We start from the raw sequence: 15,551 nt of genomic DNA on the forward strand, positions 1-15,551 counted from the left end.
GTCCTCAGGAGGCAGAGGTAGGAGGATCTCTGTGAGTTTGAGGCCACCCTGGAACAACATAGAGGATTCCACGTCAGCCTGGAGTAGAGTGAGACCCTACCTTGAAAAAAAGAAAGAAACTGAATCAAAAAGCTGGTTTTAGGCTGGAGATATGGCTTAGTGGTTAAGGTGCTTAACTGCAAAGCCAAAGGACCCAGATTTGATTCCTTAGTACCCATGTAAAGCCAGATGCACAAGGTGACACATGTATCTGTTTGTTTGCAATGGCTAGAGGCCCTGGCATGCCCATTCTCTCTATCTGTCTCTCTCTCATAAATAAATGTGATTTTTGTTCAAAAAAAAAAAAAAAAAAGAAAGAAAGAAAGAAAGAAAGAAAGTCATGTCTATTGGTCTTGCCTCAAAAAGAGAGACAGAAAGAGAGAGACAGCAGGCCTAAGACTCCCCTAGGCCACCCAAGGACAGTGCCCTGGGGATCAGAGGGGCTCAAAGACATTGGAGTCTCACCTTGAATCTTAAGCCCTGAAACAGGTACACCAAGTGCCCGGCATGCCCACCTCCCTGCTCAGGGCAGCCAGGTGTCCATGACAGGTATCCTTCCTCCTGATAGCCTGGTCTGACCTGCTCCAGGAAGTCCTTCCTGACTGCAGAAGGTGCTAGAAGGTATCCCCAAGCTCATGGATTGGACAGGGATGGTGCCATGGAGAGGCGCTTGCCTCTGCAGTAGGCAATCCAATATGTTGTACTTAACCTCACTGTGGGTAAACTGAGGCCCCTTCTCCCCTCTGCATAAACTCAAGAGACTGTGGCAAAACTCTTCAAGCAGGGTCTGTTCTTCCAAGATGAAGCCAGCTGTGAATGGAGCTCAGTGGCATGCCCAGGGACAGGAGGCGGACAGCAAGGTCACGTACCAGAGCAGCCCCACTCAGCCCTGCAGATGGAAGGGGATGGTACCCTCCCAGCGGACAATGAGGGGAGGGCACATCAGCATGGGCATGCAGGTGCCCTGCAGGTCAGATGCCTGAGCAAGCCTGTCTGGGAACTGTGCTGAGGCCAGTATGACCTCTGCCCAGTCTCTGTGGCCAGAAAACAGGCTTCTGTGGGGTGACAAAGCGTTCAGTAGCAGCCGAGGCACACTGGTGCCCACAGGCCCATAAGTGATGAGAAGGGGACAATGCCATTTAGCATCTGGGCTCTGACCACATGGAATTTTCCAACTGTGCTACAAGTGATCTAGAGACTAGGTCAGGTGAGACAGGCGCCCGTCCCTGTCCTGAGACGCTAGCCACAGCGCAGTCTGCAGAAACAACACTGGGCTCGGGAGGGTCTATACACATTGTAGGGACTCGACCTGTGGACGGGTTCCTGACAAAAGTGGGCAGGAGAGGCCAAAAGAGTACTACCAAATCCTTATAGAAATGTTGGGCACTGGAAGGCTCCACGCAGGGGTGGCAGCCTGGTGCAGCCTGTGCCCTTCCTGGTCTCTAGACTGTCCTCTCTAGAAGCCACCATGCTTGTATACACCTTCCTCACACATAAGGACAAGCTTGGTACCAGCCCACCCTGAGACTAGAGGCAAGGGTCACCATTGACCCTGCACAGGCAGTTCCTGTGAGGTGTCCTGGATGCTTGGGGTAGAACTTTGTGAAAGCACCTGGGAATACGACACTCTAGAAGGAATACACAGCATGAGAAGTAAGAGAGTCACACCTGCCTTGCCTGGAATAAGGATGAGTCACACCTGCCTGTGTGGTGTAGGATGAGTCATCACAGTCACACCTGCCTTGCCTGGAATAAGGATGAGTCAGCACAGTCACACCTGCCTGTCTGGAGTAGGATGAGTCAGCACATAGTCACATCTGCCTTGCCTGGAATAAGGATGAGTCAGCACAGTCACACCTGCCTGTCTGGAGTAGGATGAGTCAGCACAGTCAAACCTGCCTGTCTGGAGTAGGATGAGTCAGCACAGTCACACCTGCTTGTCTGGAGTAGGATGAGTCATCACAGTCACACCTGCCTTGCCTGGAATAAGGATGAGTCAGCACAGTCACACCTGCCTGTCTGGAGTAGGATGAGTCAGTACAGTCACACCTGTCTTGCCTGGAATAAGGATGAGTCAGCACAGTCACACCTGCCTGTCTGGAGTAGGATGAGTCAGCACAGTCACACCTGTCTTGCCTGGAATAAGGATGAGTCAGCACAGTCACACCTGCCTGTCTCGAGTAGGCTGAGTCAGCACAGTCACACCTGCCTGTCTCGAGTAGGATGAGTCAGCACAGTCACACCTGCCTTGCCTTCAATAAGGATGAGTCAGCACACAATCACACCTGCCTGTCTGGAGTAGAGTGAGTCAGCACATGATCATACCTGCCTGTGTGGTGTAGGATGAGTCAACACAGTCACACCTGCTGTCTGGAGTAAGGATGAGTCAGCTCACAGTCACACCTGCCTGTCTGGAGTAGGATGAGTCAGCACAGTCTCACCTGCCTGTCTGGCATCAGGACTAGCCTGAGCTATCAGAAAGAAGAACTACCAAGATTATGTGCTTGATATCACCATGAGCACCCTAACAGTGCAGTTCAGAGGCCATGGGAACCAGGAAGGACTAGGGTCAACATTGTGGGGTCACAGGTTTCTGGCTGGCACTCTAGGAGGAACAGGGCTCAGGAGTCCAGTGCCAGCTGAGACCAGGAAGTGAGGAGCAGAAAGGGGTTGAAGAGACAGGGTGGAGATGTGGACAGGAGGGATGGGAACGGGCAGAGAAGTGGGACACCCCCACTTTGCAGAGGGAGCAGCTTAAGGCAGAGGAAGAGACAAGGTTTGGAGGTCTGGGAAGCTGGCCCCCACTTGTGTCTGAGTTGGTTTAAGGAAGGGGAGAGGTCACCAGGGCTGAACCCATGTCAAACAGGGGAATGTAGCTGGCTTAGCACACACAGCCACTGTGCTGACATCATGAGAATGTGCCCCTGTAGGAGGGGAGCCCTGGCTGGGCCTCGGTCTTGCTGGACAGTGCTTCTAGGTAGATGGTGCTAACAGGAGCTGGCTCTCACACCCATAGTGTGGAGCTGGGGTCCTCCACCCCAAAGAGCACCTCCCCTTGCCCAGGCCAGGCTGCCTGGGCGCCGAGCTGACTGCAGGACCACCCCACCCCCAACACACTCTGCAGAGGCTCTAGCAACACTGGCCAGAAATTAAAAACAGATTTTCCACCGGGCTCAGGCTTGGGTTTCACAAATTCCATGATAGTGAGCTCGTGGCGGGGCCCAGAGAAAGCACAGCTGACAGTGGCCATATGGGAGTTGGGGAGGGTCACTGAGCAGAGGTTCAATTTTTTGTCTCAGTCCCCCCAACCCCAATGTCTGAGACTGCATGTGGTTAGGAACGGGTATCTCTTGCAGGTCCCTCAGGCTCCATTCTGGAGGCTTCTGCTGTCAGGAACACCAACAGCCTCCCCCTGCCCAGATCTTAGCTCATGGTATCCTTGGAACATCATGTCTCCATCCCTACCCCCAGTAGGACAAGTAGCTTCCAGCTCTGGCTGACACAGTGCCCAGGGTGCCCATCAGAGCTTTGCCAGGCTAGGCTGCTGTGGTCACCTCTGGGTCTGTGTCCCCTCTAACTTCCACTACCACTAAGAGCCACGTGTACCCCAGCTTAGCAGGGCCAGGGTGGAGGCCTCAAGTCCACTATGATCTGGCTCTTCATGGTCCCGCCACAATCCACTGTCACGTGCCCAATCCCTTGGTGGCCACATGAGGCACACTTCCCATATTCCTGACCCCAGTCGCTGGCTATGGCATGATTCCTCTTTCAGACCTCAGCAAAACTGCCTGTGGGAGAGGGGCGTCTGCTGGGGAAGACATCCAGGGGGTCCCAAAACTGTGTCCTCAGGGAGTGTAGGAGCTTCGGCCCAGATAGGACCACAGTGTCCAGCTCTAGGGCCACATGGTGGGTAGGGGCTTCCCACCCCAAATGAACGGTGCAAGCCCCTTGGATAAGACAACTCAGTCTGGGGGTCAAGGCTGCAAAACATAAGGTGCCCCTGCCCCAGAACCTGTCCAAGGGCCTAGGGAGCACCTGACAGAGCCCAGGTGGCGGACACCATGCTAGGTGAGGTAGAACCCCCCTCCACGAGAGGGGGATGGAAGAGAAAGGTGACCAGCTGACTGCTGCAACAGAGCCCAAGAGCTATGTCTGGAAGCCACTTGAGCCCAGTGGTGGGCCAGGGTCCTTGAAGACAGCCTAGAGTGGCCCTGGGAAGACCAATCCCCACTCTCACACACTCACAGAAGCTTTTGTTACTTGTTTCTTTGTGTGAGGCAGGGTCTCATTCTAGCCCCAGGCTGACCTGGAACTCACTCATGACCCATGGCGGTCTAGAACTCATGGTGGTCCTCCTACCTCAGCCTCCTAAGTGCTGGGATTCAAGGTGTATGCCATGATGTCTGGCCTTTTTTGATCTTTTTTTTTTTTTTTTTTTTTTTTTTTTGGTTTTTCGAGGTAGGGTCTCACTATAGCCCAGGCTGACCTGGAATTCACTATGGAGTCTCAGGGTGGCCTCGAACTCATGGCAATCCTCCCACCTCTGCCTCCCGAGTGCTGGGATTAAAGGCGTGAGCCACCACGCCCAGCATTTTTTGTTCATTTTTGAGACAGGGTAGCACTAAATAGTTGGAGGCTGGCCTGGAACTTGTAATCCTCCTGCCTCAGCCTCTTGAGTGCTGGGGTTACAGGTATACTCCGCCACACAGACTAGCAGAAGCCTCCTTTAAGACCTTCCTCCTTGGGATTAAAAGACCCACAGATTCCTGGGCCTGGGGGTACCCATGGTACCCTCTTAGTCTTACAAACCAGGAGCTACTGCACAAACACCAAGGCCTAGCAGAGTGACCTTGAACTTTTCAGATACCAGCTGGCGGATAGGGCCTTGCCATCCACTTCATCATAGCCTTCCCTCCTCCTGGCCATATGGTGCCATTGACCCAGACTCAGCCCAAGAGATTCTCTCCTGAGACTCAGTGCCCTCCATGATGGGAGCTTGCCAGGGGCTTACCTGTGTCGCTCAGGACAGAGTCCCTGCTCCCTGCACCCACATCAGCTCTTGCTTCACCCAAGGTTTCCTCTAGAAGCTTCTATCTAGCTGGGGTTGGGTAGGGAGCTGAGTCTCTGCTACTTGCAACCTCAGAACCTCAGAATCCTGGACAGCACTGTGGGATGTCAGGGAAGCATCCAGAAGCAAAGCTGGGTGTGGACATGCCCAAAATACACAATGTTTAAAAGGCAGGTGAGGGGCCGGGCGTGGTGGCGCACTCCTTTAATCCCAGCACTTGGGAGGCAGAGGTAGGAGGACCATCATGAGTTCAAGGCTACCCTGAGACTACATAGTGAATTCCAGGTCAGTCTGAGCTAGAGTGAGACCCTACCTTAAAAAACAACAACCGCCCCCCCCAAACAAAATGCAGGTGAGGGCTGGAGAGAGGGCTCAGCAGCTAAGGCACTTGCCTGCAAAGCTCAAGGACCCAGGTTTGATTCTCCAGGTCCCAGATGCACATGAGTTCATATGCAGTGGCTAGAGGCCCTGGCATGCTCATTCTCACTGACTCTCTCTCTCTAATAAATAAAAAATAAAATCTTTAAAAAAAATTTTAAAATAATAATAAAAGGCAGGTGACAAAAGTTAGGGGCATAGCCCAGTGGTGGGACACTGGCCTGGCACGCACAAGGTCCTGGGTTTGATGTCCAGTATGATTAAAAAAAAATAGCCGGGCATGGTGGCACATGCCTTTAATCCCAGCACTCGGAAGGCAGGGGTAGGAGGATCGCTGTGAGTCTGAGGCCACCCTGAGACTACAGAGTGAATTCCAGGTCAGCCTGGTCTAGAGTGAGACCCTACCTCAAAAAAAAAAAAAAAAAAAAAGAAGAAGAAGCAGAAGAAAAGTGACACAATTAGATGTAGTGAAAATCGGGTTTCAAGTGGCACTATCCCATAAGTACCACTGCACAGACGGATGCCAGCTGGGTGGCTCCTTTGTCTGCATGTGGCTACCTCCCAGCCCAAGTGTCCCATGAATGTGTACTGCCTTTGTAAGCTGGAGGCAGGAGATAACGCTGCTCTTTCAGACAGAGCTCATTTCCTGAGTAGCTGAGAGGGTGACAATAAAAGCTAGCCAGAGAACGTGCTTGGTCTGCCGCCACCTACCATGATGGTGACCTTGTACACTGTGGAGCCACGTTCAGAGCCAGCTGCCCCCGAGGGCCGTGCAACCTGGGAGTCCAGACATCAGCCACCCAGTGTGGTTCTCACACCTGTGGCAGAGTGCCCAGCAACCCCCCCCCGCCCCGTGTGGCACGGTCCCTGGTGCCATGTGAACAGAGGGCCTTTCTAGGCTGGCACCTGGGTTTCTCTGCCTTAGGGTCTGTACATATGTTGTCTTGCTATCAGGACCCTCTTCCCAAGCCCAGGTCCTGGAGTCCTGGGCTTACCACCTAAGCCTTCTTCCTTGTGCAACACCGCTAATTGAACCCAGGTCTTGGCACATGCTAGGCAAGTACTCTACCACTGAACAACAGCACCAGACCTTTATATGTTCTTTTTTGTTTGTTTGTTTTTGTTTTTATTTATTTATCTTTATTTCTTTATTAATTTACTTTGGTTTTTTGAGGTAGGGTCTCACTCTGATCCAGGCTGACCTGGAGTTAACTCTGTCACCTCAGGGTGGCCTTGAACTCATGGCGATCCTCCTACCTCTACCTCCCAAGTGCTGGGATTAAATGCGTGCACCACCACACCTGGCTTTATTTATTTTTTGAGGCTCTAACCCAGGCTGACCTGGAATTCACCACGTAGTCTCAGGCTGGCCTCGAATTCACAGAGATCCTTGTGCTAAAGGTATGCGACACCATACCTGGCTATTTTCTCTGTGGAGACAGGGTCTTGCTAAGTTGCCCAGGCCTTTAACTCATTCTGTAGCCCAGGCTGGCCTTGAACTTATGCTCCTCCTGCCAGAACCTCCTGAGTAGCTAAATTGACAGGCCTTCCCCACCACACCCAGCATTACTTAGGTCTTATCAGAAATCTGAGCCTCAGGGCTCTGATGGGAAATGACCTCATATGCTAGGTAAACTCTTAGGCAAATGCTACCTGTTACCTGGATGACTGGGGTGCCTTTGGCCTACTGTGCCCCGGAGTTGGCCTGGTGCATGGAGGAGTCACAGAGGAGGTAGGCAAGCATCAACCTGCACCTATTCCAGGAAGCCTCCTCAGACTACTAGGTCCCACAGCCCCTGCTCTGACTCTGAAAGCCTGGCATCTCAGATGAGGCAGTAAGGGGTGGAGGGCATGTCCAACCTCAGCAGCGCCTAGCCAGCAGCTCCAGAAGACAGAGCAGCAGCAGAGTAGAAACCCCTGCTCTCTCAAACATGCCATGGGTCCCCATGGGACCCAACCAGGTGACTCCCAGTGGTCTGTCCACTTAGCATTTGTACAGGCTCTCAAGAGGTGCTAGAATGGCATATTCCTGTCCCGAGACCCCTCAATCTTAACACTAGAGGATGCTGACTCCCACCCTCATTTGGGCTAAGGCGACAGAGGTCTCAGAGCATAGTAGGCCAGGGCTCTGGGGGGAGGGGAAATCCCATCCACTCCTCACCCCACGATCCTCATTCCTGCTGTGGGCAGGGGTGGGGTTGGTGGGCATAGGAAAGAGGCCTGGGGCAGGACTCTGTCTCCGTCTGTGCACTAGAAACCGCTACCTTGCCCCAAGTGAAAGGGTTGGGTACAGGTAACCCCACAAGGCCTGGCTGGAGAGTCTTCTTGGGGGTTCTACTAGTGTACCTCAGAGTAGTCCTGTGAGAGTAGAAAGGACCAAGACCGGTGTCCTTTTGGCACAGCCCTTTGGACGGCTGGGAGAATTAGCCCTCATGCCCAGTGGGGCACAGTCCAGGTGAGGGCAGAGCTAACAACTAAGAGGGTACTCCAGGTCAGGATGGGTGAACGGTGATTACACAACACAGTGAGATACAGCAGCCAGCCCCTACCACAGCGTGCACGTGTGTGCGTGCATACACACACACACACAACAGCCCTTCATCAGGGAGACAAGCTAGGGGCCTATGACAGACCATCACCCACCCACCCAGGAAGGGAGCTCCTGCCTGCCTCCCCCAGGTGACCCTGCAAAACAAGCACAGCCAGCAGCCTTCCCCCCAATTGCAGGATGAAGGGACAAAACCCAGAGAGTCCTGCCTGAAGCACCAGCCCGTGGAGGGCAGGGGCAGGACACGGAGGCGGTGGGGGATGGAGCTAGGCTGGTTTCCACACTGTGAATTATTCAGTGGCTAATTCTGCTCCTGGGAGAGGAGGCAGGAGGCAGAGTGAGTCAGATCCCTCCCACAGTGAAGCCAGAGCAGGGCAGTGAAAGGGACAGAACCAGGCGCAACCAAGACCACAAAGCTGAGGGGCCCGGCCATCAGCCCCAGATCCCCAGGAGCTACACCCCCTCACTCCCTTCCCTGCTCTCAAGTGAAGGCAGCCAGTTCAACTCTGTTGTTTGAGCAGGTGGCAGCCCGCAGGGCCCACAGGAAACGGCCTCTTGACTGCCCTAGGTGACTCTGACACTGACAAACGGGCCAAGCCCTCCGGCAGACAACTTTCCAAGTAAAGTACTGCCCTCCTGCTTGCACAGTCCTCTGGGGAGGAGTGTGACAATGCCACCACATAGTGTGAGCACGCAATGCCCTCACCCTGGATGGCTCCAGGGCCCAGGCTTTACACAAACCATCCTGTAGGCTCCAGGTCTCCCGTCCCTTGCTGTTTCAGGGTACAAACGCCTGCACCAAGTCAACTCACCCCTTTCCAATCTGATTAGGAACGTGATCAGCTGCATGACCCAGGCTTAGGTAAACACCGAGTGGGAGCAGTAATTCCCTTGTGCCCTAACCCTCGACTTCCGGTTTCCCTCTGGGTGAAGGTGGCTGCAGAGAGGGGAACCAGCAAGGTGTGACACCTATGAGGAACATTAGATTCCCACGCCACTGTTTGGAGTGGCCAGGACAGAAACCCAGAAGTGCTCGAGGTGGCCAGGCAGCCTGGTCACTTGGCTTCTGGAATCCAGGACAGGAAGAAAAAGCCCACAGTGTCCCCTGCCCTGCACTCAAATGACAGTGGCTCAGCAATAGGGGTGGCGCTAGGATTTGGCACATAGCCAGGCCTAGGCTTCCATTGGGAGAGAGCTGCGAAGGATCCCATGGCTGCCAGCCTAAACTGAGGCTCCCCTTACCTCTTTGCAGCCAAGCCCCCCTCCCTCCCTCCCTGGCGTGTGGGGGCTGCTGGCAGCAGGGTTTTCCCACAGCCACACGGCACCCGGTATCCATCCCACAGCCTGACCGCGAAGCAGGCGGTCATTAGCGGCCACAGTGTGCTGGCCATGGCCCAGGCTACTCTACCCACCAACAGCCTGGCAGTGGGATTCCCCAGCTGGGGCACAGGGGGAAGAGAAATTCCATTCTGCTTGCACTCAGGATTCCAGGCCTCAGCACCCCAGAGTACCTAACTAGGTGCGGGGGAGTGGGGGCTCCGCTGGTAAAACGGTGCCAGACCACCTCAAAGGATGGAGGAGGGGGGTGGCAGGAACCCACAAGGGTCAGAGGGTGTCCATCAGGGGAGGACGGTGGCTCCACAAACCTAGATAGGGGTCTTTGGTGACATGGAGGGGTCGCAGGACCCTTTCTGGGGGCTGGAATTAGGTCTTGGATGGGGAGATGGTTCCATGGGCCTGAGGGAAACCCTAGAAAGAAGAGGCTGAGACCCTGGATGGGGGTGGGGAGGTTCCTGGCCCCATGGGAAGAGTCGTGACCCCGGGATCCCTGACCCCGTACTCGGGGGCGTGCATCACCTGCTGGTAGTCGGTGTCCTCGGGCCGGAACTGGCTACTGGTGGCTTCCCACCGCAGATCGAAGTGGGGCAGCCGGTGCAGGAGGCTCACCCACCAGGGCGCAGCGTAGCTGACCCCGGCCATGGCAGGCCGGCCGCGGCGCTGCGCTGCGCAGGGGCTCCCTCGCGGCCCGGGCGCGGGGCTCAGGGACCCACTGACCCTCGTTTAGCTGCTTGCATCGTCCCTGCGATCCTGGGCCCGGCCCGGCCCGGCTCGGCCCGGCTCGGATGCACTCGGCTCCGCTCGGCCGCCCGCGCCCGCCGCCTCTTTGTTCGCCGCCGCCACCGCCCCCTCCGCGCCTCCGCCCGCCTGCAGGCCCCGCCCACGCACCGTCATTGGCCCGCCGCCATTGACCACGCCCCAACATCCTCCCCGTTCTCAGACCACGCCCCCACACCACCATTGGACTGCTGTCAGACATGTTCTCCCGCCCCTGTATTTCTATTGGCCCATTTTCCCATTAATCCCGCCCCTCTGTTCCCCTGCGCTCTCCCACTGCAACACCATTGGTCTGTCAGAAAAAGGCTCTGCCGGCCCCCAGATCGGGGGGTTCCCTGTCCGGAAGGCTAGCTAGGACCCTCATCCGGCCTTCTTGGCCATTTCCTCCTTGTGGATTTCAGAAGGTGGAACCTCGGCTGCAGATGTGACCGCCTCTCATCCCACGCGTGCACTGGTTGGTTTGACCATAGCACGTTTTCTGTGAGAGGCGGGTCTCCACGCAGCCCAGCTTTCAGCAGTCTGCGAGGGACCCAAGTGGCCTGTCTGTACATCGGAAATGATCTCAATTTCGAGCTGTAGCTGTGTGATCTTGGGCAAGTGACAACTTCTGTGCATCAACGTCTTCATCCGTGAAAAGGCTTTCTAGATACAATGAGTGCTCAGAACAAGGCCTGGGCACATAAGCCCGAAAGGCATTGATAAAGACGTGGCTGGGTAGATTGAATCTTCACATGCCCTTCCCTTTGGAGAGGCCTCCCTGCATTTTTTTTTTTTTTTTTTTTTGTACTGAGTAGTGAGCCCCGAGCCCCAGGCAGGCCTTGAACTTGGCATCCTCCTGCCTCAGCCTCACAAGAAGGCTGGCTTGCATCTTTTCTTTTTTCGAGGTACGGTCTCACTCTAGCCCAGGCTGACCTGGAGTTCACTATGGAGTCTTAGGGTGGCCTCGAACTCACAGCAATCCTCTTACCTCTGCCTCCCGAGTGCTGGGATTAAAGGCGTGTGCCACCACCCCTGGCTACCTGTTTTAATATGGCAGTACTACTGTCAAGCTGGAGTGCTGGCAAGCAGGGTTACATAAGCTAAAGGCAACATGGTAATTTCTTAGATCTTACATTCCCCCCTTTTTATGTTTCTTGAGGAGCCGATCTTGGCTCCTTATATGTTGTCAGGCTCATGAACAGCAACAGTATGGTATTGAGCCCTGAGAATCATCAGTTGGACTGAATTAACACGGTCTTTGACAAATCTGACAAGCCAATTAAGTATGCAGGGCCCTATGGTGACTATAACTAAGAAAATAGCTAAAGGTCCTATTAAGGCAGATATTAAAGTAGTAAACCATGGAGAGTGGTTAAACATGGACTCAAACCAACCTTGAGAGTTTTCTCATTCTCGTTTTCTTTTTGCTAGACCCTCTTGCACTTTTGCCATGGAATCTTTAACCACACCTGAATGATCCACATAAAAACAGCATTCTTCTCCCAAAGCTGCACAGAGACCACCTTGTTGAAGAAAAAGCAAATCTAGCCCTCTTCTGTTCTGTAATACTACCTCAGATAGAGAGGTCAGAGACTCCTGAAGGTGAGAGGCTGAAGTCTCTGTCCTCTCTATGTCTGCATCAATAGCTGTCCTCAGGCTGGAGTAATGACTGTTCTGAGTAACTAGGGCTGCCAAACTGGTGCCCACCTCAGCTAGTCCAGCCCCAAATATAAGGCCTATGGTGAGAGCCGTGATGGCATCTCGTTTAGTTCTTCTCAGCTGTGGTTGTTCCAAACGGGCAAATAACTCATCCTCTGTATAGTAAAGGAGCCTGGGCGCCAGTGTAACCAACACACAAAAATCTCGTGACTGATTAAGAACTTTTAGTTTTAGTGGAACATGCTCACCACATATGGGGGGGAGGGAGAAGATAGGCAGACAGGTGATCAGGCTCTGGAGTTATATTAGTGATGTTGCAAAGTTGGGTCTGATCCAGGGGCACTGTTCCTATACATAGTCCCTGTCCAGGGACAGATGTTAAAGTTAACTGGGCTTTTTGTTGCCATCTACAACTAGAAGCATCATTAGCACTTGTATAATTATCATGTCCTGCAATGCCCTCATAATATGGGGGCTGAATGTCATAGCAAAGCCAACAAGCAGTAGTAGATTCGGGTACAGAGCATTTAAAAATCTGTAGGAGTGGTCTAAAAGGTCAAGGAGGGGGTTGCTTTCAGAGGGATGGTTAAGGGTGGGGACAGGAAGAGTAAGGGAAATAGGGGAAGGGTCGGTGGAGGGGGGCGAAGTAGGCAATGGTTGAGGCCTGGAGAGCACAGGTAAAGGCCGGGCCAGAACTTTACTTGGGCCTACAGGTGGACTTCTAGGGTAAGAAACGCGTAAACGTGCTCCCAGGAGGCCCACTTCATGTGAGCCCCAGCCAGTTTGGTACAGTTTCACCCCCAAATTAATCCTTGTTGCCACCTTTGATCTTGTTTGCCACGATTAGTAAAGGACAGTTTAATTGGGTTACAGTGTCCCTTTCCATCCCTTTCTGAGTCCTCTTAGAGGACCCGACTGTACTTTTAAGCAAGGGGGTTTGGGACCTCTGGTTATGTAAATTAAATCATCCTTTTTTGGTGCCTCCCACCATATGTCTCCTGTGGAAACACAGGCCCATGATTTATAATAATAACTTTCAGTTCCTCCACACTTTTTACGATGTTTTTTGTCAGTTATATATCCTGGGCAAACATAAAAATTGTGTTTTTGGAGGAACCTATCTACAAAAGATACCTCAATAAAGGTTCCCAGCTCAAAATATAATTCCGGGAACCAAGTCCAGAGGGGGTATATACCAGTGGTAGAATTTAAAATCTCTGAGGTGGCAACATTGTATACCTCCCATGTTAGATTTAAGGGAACATGTGGGTTAGGGGCAATACACACAATTGGTAACATGAGAACCATCAGGAGCGTCCAGGGGCTGGAGTCTGAGATGTAACATCTTGGTGGAGATGAAGCTTGAGTGGATCTTCTGGATCTGGGTGACTCGTCCAGGCATCTCCGGCCTTCCAGGGGACCGCCTGTACGTGAGCCCAATGGGTCCATGTTTACCGTCCACCTTTACAGCTGTAGGAGTAGTCATTAACATGATGGATGTAAGGACCCTTCCATCTGGGTTCCAGACTTCTCCGCTGGTATCTCCTGACAAGCACTTTGTCTCCTGGTTGAAACCTGTGGGGCTTTGGGGGAACAATAGTTTCATAAACAGCTCTTGGGTGGTGCCAGACCTTTTTATGGGCAAGCTGTAAGTGCTTTAAAGAATGAATTAGGTCTTGGTCGTCCATCTGCATTAGGAGATCAGTCTGGAGGCTCAGGATGATGGGAGGAGGTACTCCAAACATTATTTCAAAAGGGGTTAGACACATGTGATATGGGGAATTCCAGACCCTAAACAGAGCAAAGGGGAGTAGAGCCACCCAGTCCGTGCTGGTCTCCAAAGCCAATTTAGTCAAAGTCTTCTTTAAAGTTCTATTCATTCTTTCTACCTGTCCTGAACTCTGAGGGTGATAGGCACAATGTAATTTCCAACTGGCCCCCAGTGCAGTGGCTACTCCCTGACTTACCTGTGATATAAAAGCTGGTCCATTATCTGAACCTAAAGAGACTGGGAAACCATACCTGGGCAGTGTTTCTTCTAGTATCTTCTTAGCAACAAGCTGGGCAGTTTCAGTCTTAGTGGGGAAAGCTTCTATCCAACCAGAGAAAGTATCTACAAACACTAAAAGATACTTGTATCCTGACTTTCCAGTCTTAATTTCAGTAAAGTCCAATTCCCAGTAGGCCCCTGGTCTAGTTCCTCTTAGCCTAGTTCCTGGATTGGAGGGAAGAGCAGTAGCATTAGTCATACAGCAAGGCTGGCAATTAGGCACAATTTGTTCAATAATTTGGCTAGCTCCCCGTATTTTTTTTTAATATTTTTTTTGTTCATTTATTTATTTATTTATTTGAAAGTGATAGAGAGAGAGGGAGAGAAAGAGACAGATAGAGAGGGAATGGGCGCGCCAGGGCTTCTAGCCACTGCAAACGAACTCCAGATGCGTTCACCCTTGTACATCTGGCTAACGTGGGTCCTGGGGAAATGAGCCTCGAACCGGGATCCTTAGGCTTCACAGGCAAGCGCTTAACCGCTAAGCCATCTCTCCAGCCCTGCTCCCCGTATTTTTAAGTGGGAGTTTCTCAATAACTCCTGCTTGATTCCCAAGTAGTGGAGCGATGGACGTTCTGTAGAATTCTTTGTCCCAGTCTTTGGGGTAAAATTAGGCGGCCATCCTCTGTTTTCCACCAGTCATTTGATTTATTAGTTCCTTTTAGTTGGCTAATCCAAGCAAGATCCTCTGCAGAATATTTAGGGACATCAGGGAGTTTTCTGACTCTGGGGTCAACCAGGACAGGGGTCACCACCTTAGCAGAGAGGGCTACTTGTTTAGCTGTCTGATCAGCTAGGTTGTTGCCCTGGGGAATTAGTCCATCCCCTTTCTGATGTCCTAGGCAGTGGATAATAGCCACCTGAGTGGGACCCCAGAGGGCTTGGAGCAGATCCAGAATTTCTTGTTTATTTTTAATAGTTTTTCCTTCTGCTGTTAAAAGTCCCCTTTCCCTGTATATTGCTCCATGGACATGAGCCGTAGCAAATGCATACCGACTGTCTGTGTATATATTTAATATTTGTTGGCTCCCAGTTGTAAGGCGTTAGTGAGAACTATGAGTTCTGCCCTCTGGGCTGAGGTGCCCATTGGAAGGGGTTCCGCCCAAATAACATCTGTCCCCGAAGTGACTGCTGCCCCCGTGTACCTGTGTCCATCTTTGATGAAGCTGCTGCCATCCGTGAACCAGGTTACCTCAGCGTCCTTCAGGGGGTGTCCTTGAAATCTGGCCTCACATTGTATACATGGGCTAATATCTCCACGCAGTCATGGAGAGGAGCATCCAGATCTGGATCAGGTCTGGATAGCCCTTCGATAGCATGAGGGGCTGCAACTGTTAAGTTTTGTCCCAGAGTCAGCTTGTCTGCATCCTTGACTAAAAGGGCCGTGGCGGCTCTAATTCTCAAGCATGGGGGCCATCCAGCTGCAACAGTATCCAATTTCTTTGACAGGTAGGCTACAGGTCGCCGCCAGGGTCCCAAGCTCTGGGTGAGGACTCCCTTTGTTATCCCATTATGTTCATCTACAAAAAGCATAAGTGGCTTAGTCACATCAGGGAGGCTTAAGGCAGGGGCTTCTAAAAGGCATATTTTTAAGTCCTCAAAAGCCTGTTGGTGATGATCTGTCCATTGGAAAGGTTGAGTTTCCTTGGTGGCTTCATATAGAGGTTTTGCCAGTTCCGCGAATCCAGGGATCCACAGACGGCAGAAGCCGGCTA

The 15,551-nt window shown here is 52.5% G+C and overlaps 1 protein-coding gene across 2 annotated transcripts in view; it reads right to left on the bottom strand.

The window, feature by feature from the left end:
* The window catches only part of Ttyh3 (tweety family member 3), a 32,254-nt gene extending 22,098 nt beyond the window's left edge, over positions 1 to 10,156 (bottom strand). Inside the window, exon 1 of one of the 2 annotated variants that reach the window (XM_045143101.1) lies at positions 9,891 to 10,156. In XM_045143101.1, coding sequence (XP_044999036.1) covers positions 9,891 to 10,013 — 123 coding nt within the window. In that variant the 5' untranslated portion in view covers positions 10,014 to 10,156. The remainder of the gene's footprint in view (positions 1 to 9,890) is intronic. The other variant, XM_004671316.2, reaches the window with a different exon arrangement.
* Between the last annotated feature and the right edge of the window lie 5,395 nt (positions 10,157 to 15,551).

Source organism: Jaculus jaculus, chromosome 2 (assembly GCF_020740685.1).
Source record: "Jaculus jaculus isolate mJacJac1 chromosome 2, mJacJac1.mat.Y.cur, whole genome shotgun sequence".
Taxonomy (NCBI): domain Eukaryota; kingdom Metazoa; phylum Chordata; class Mammalia; order Rodentia; family Dipodidae; genus Jaculus; species Jaculus jaculus.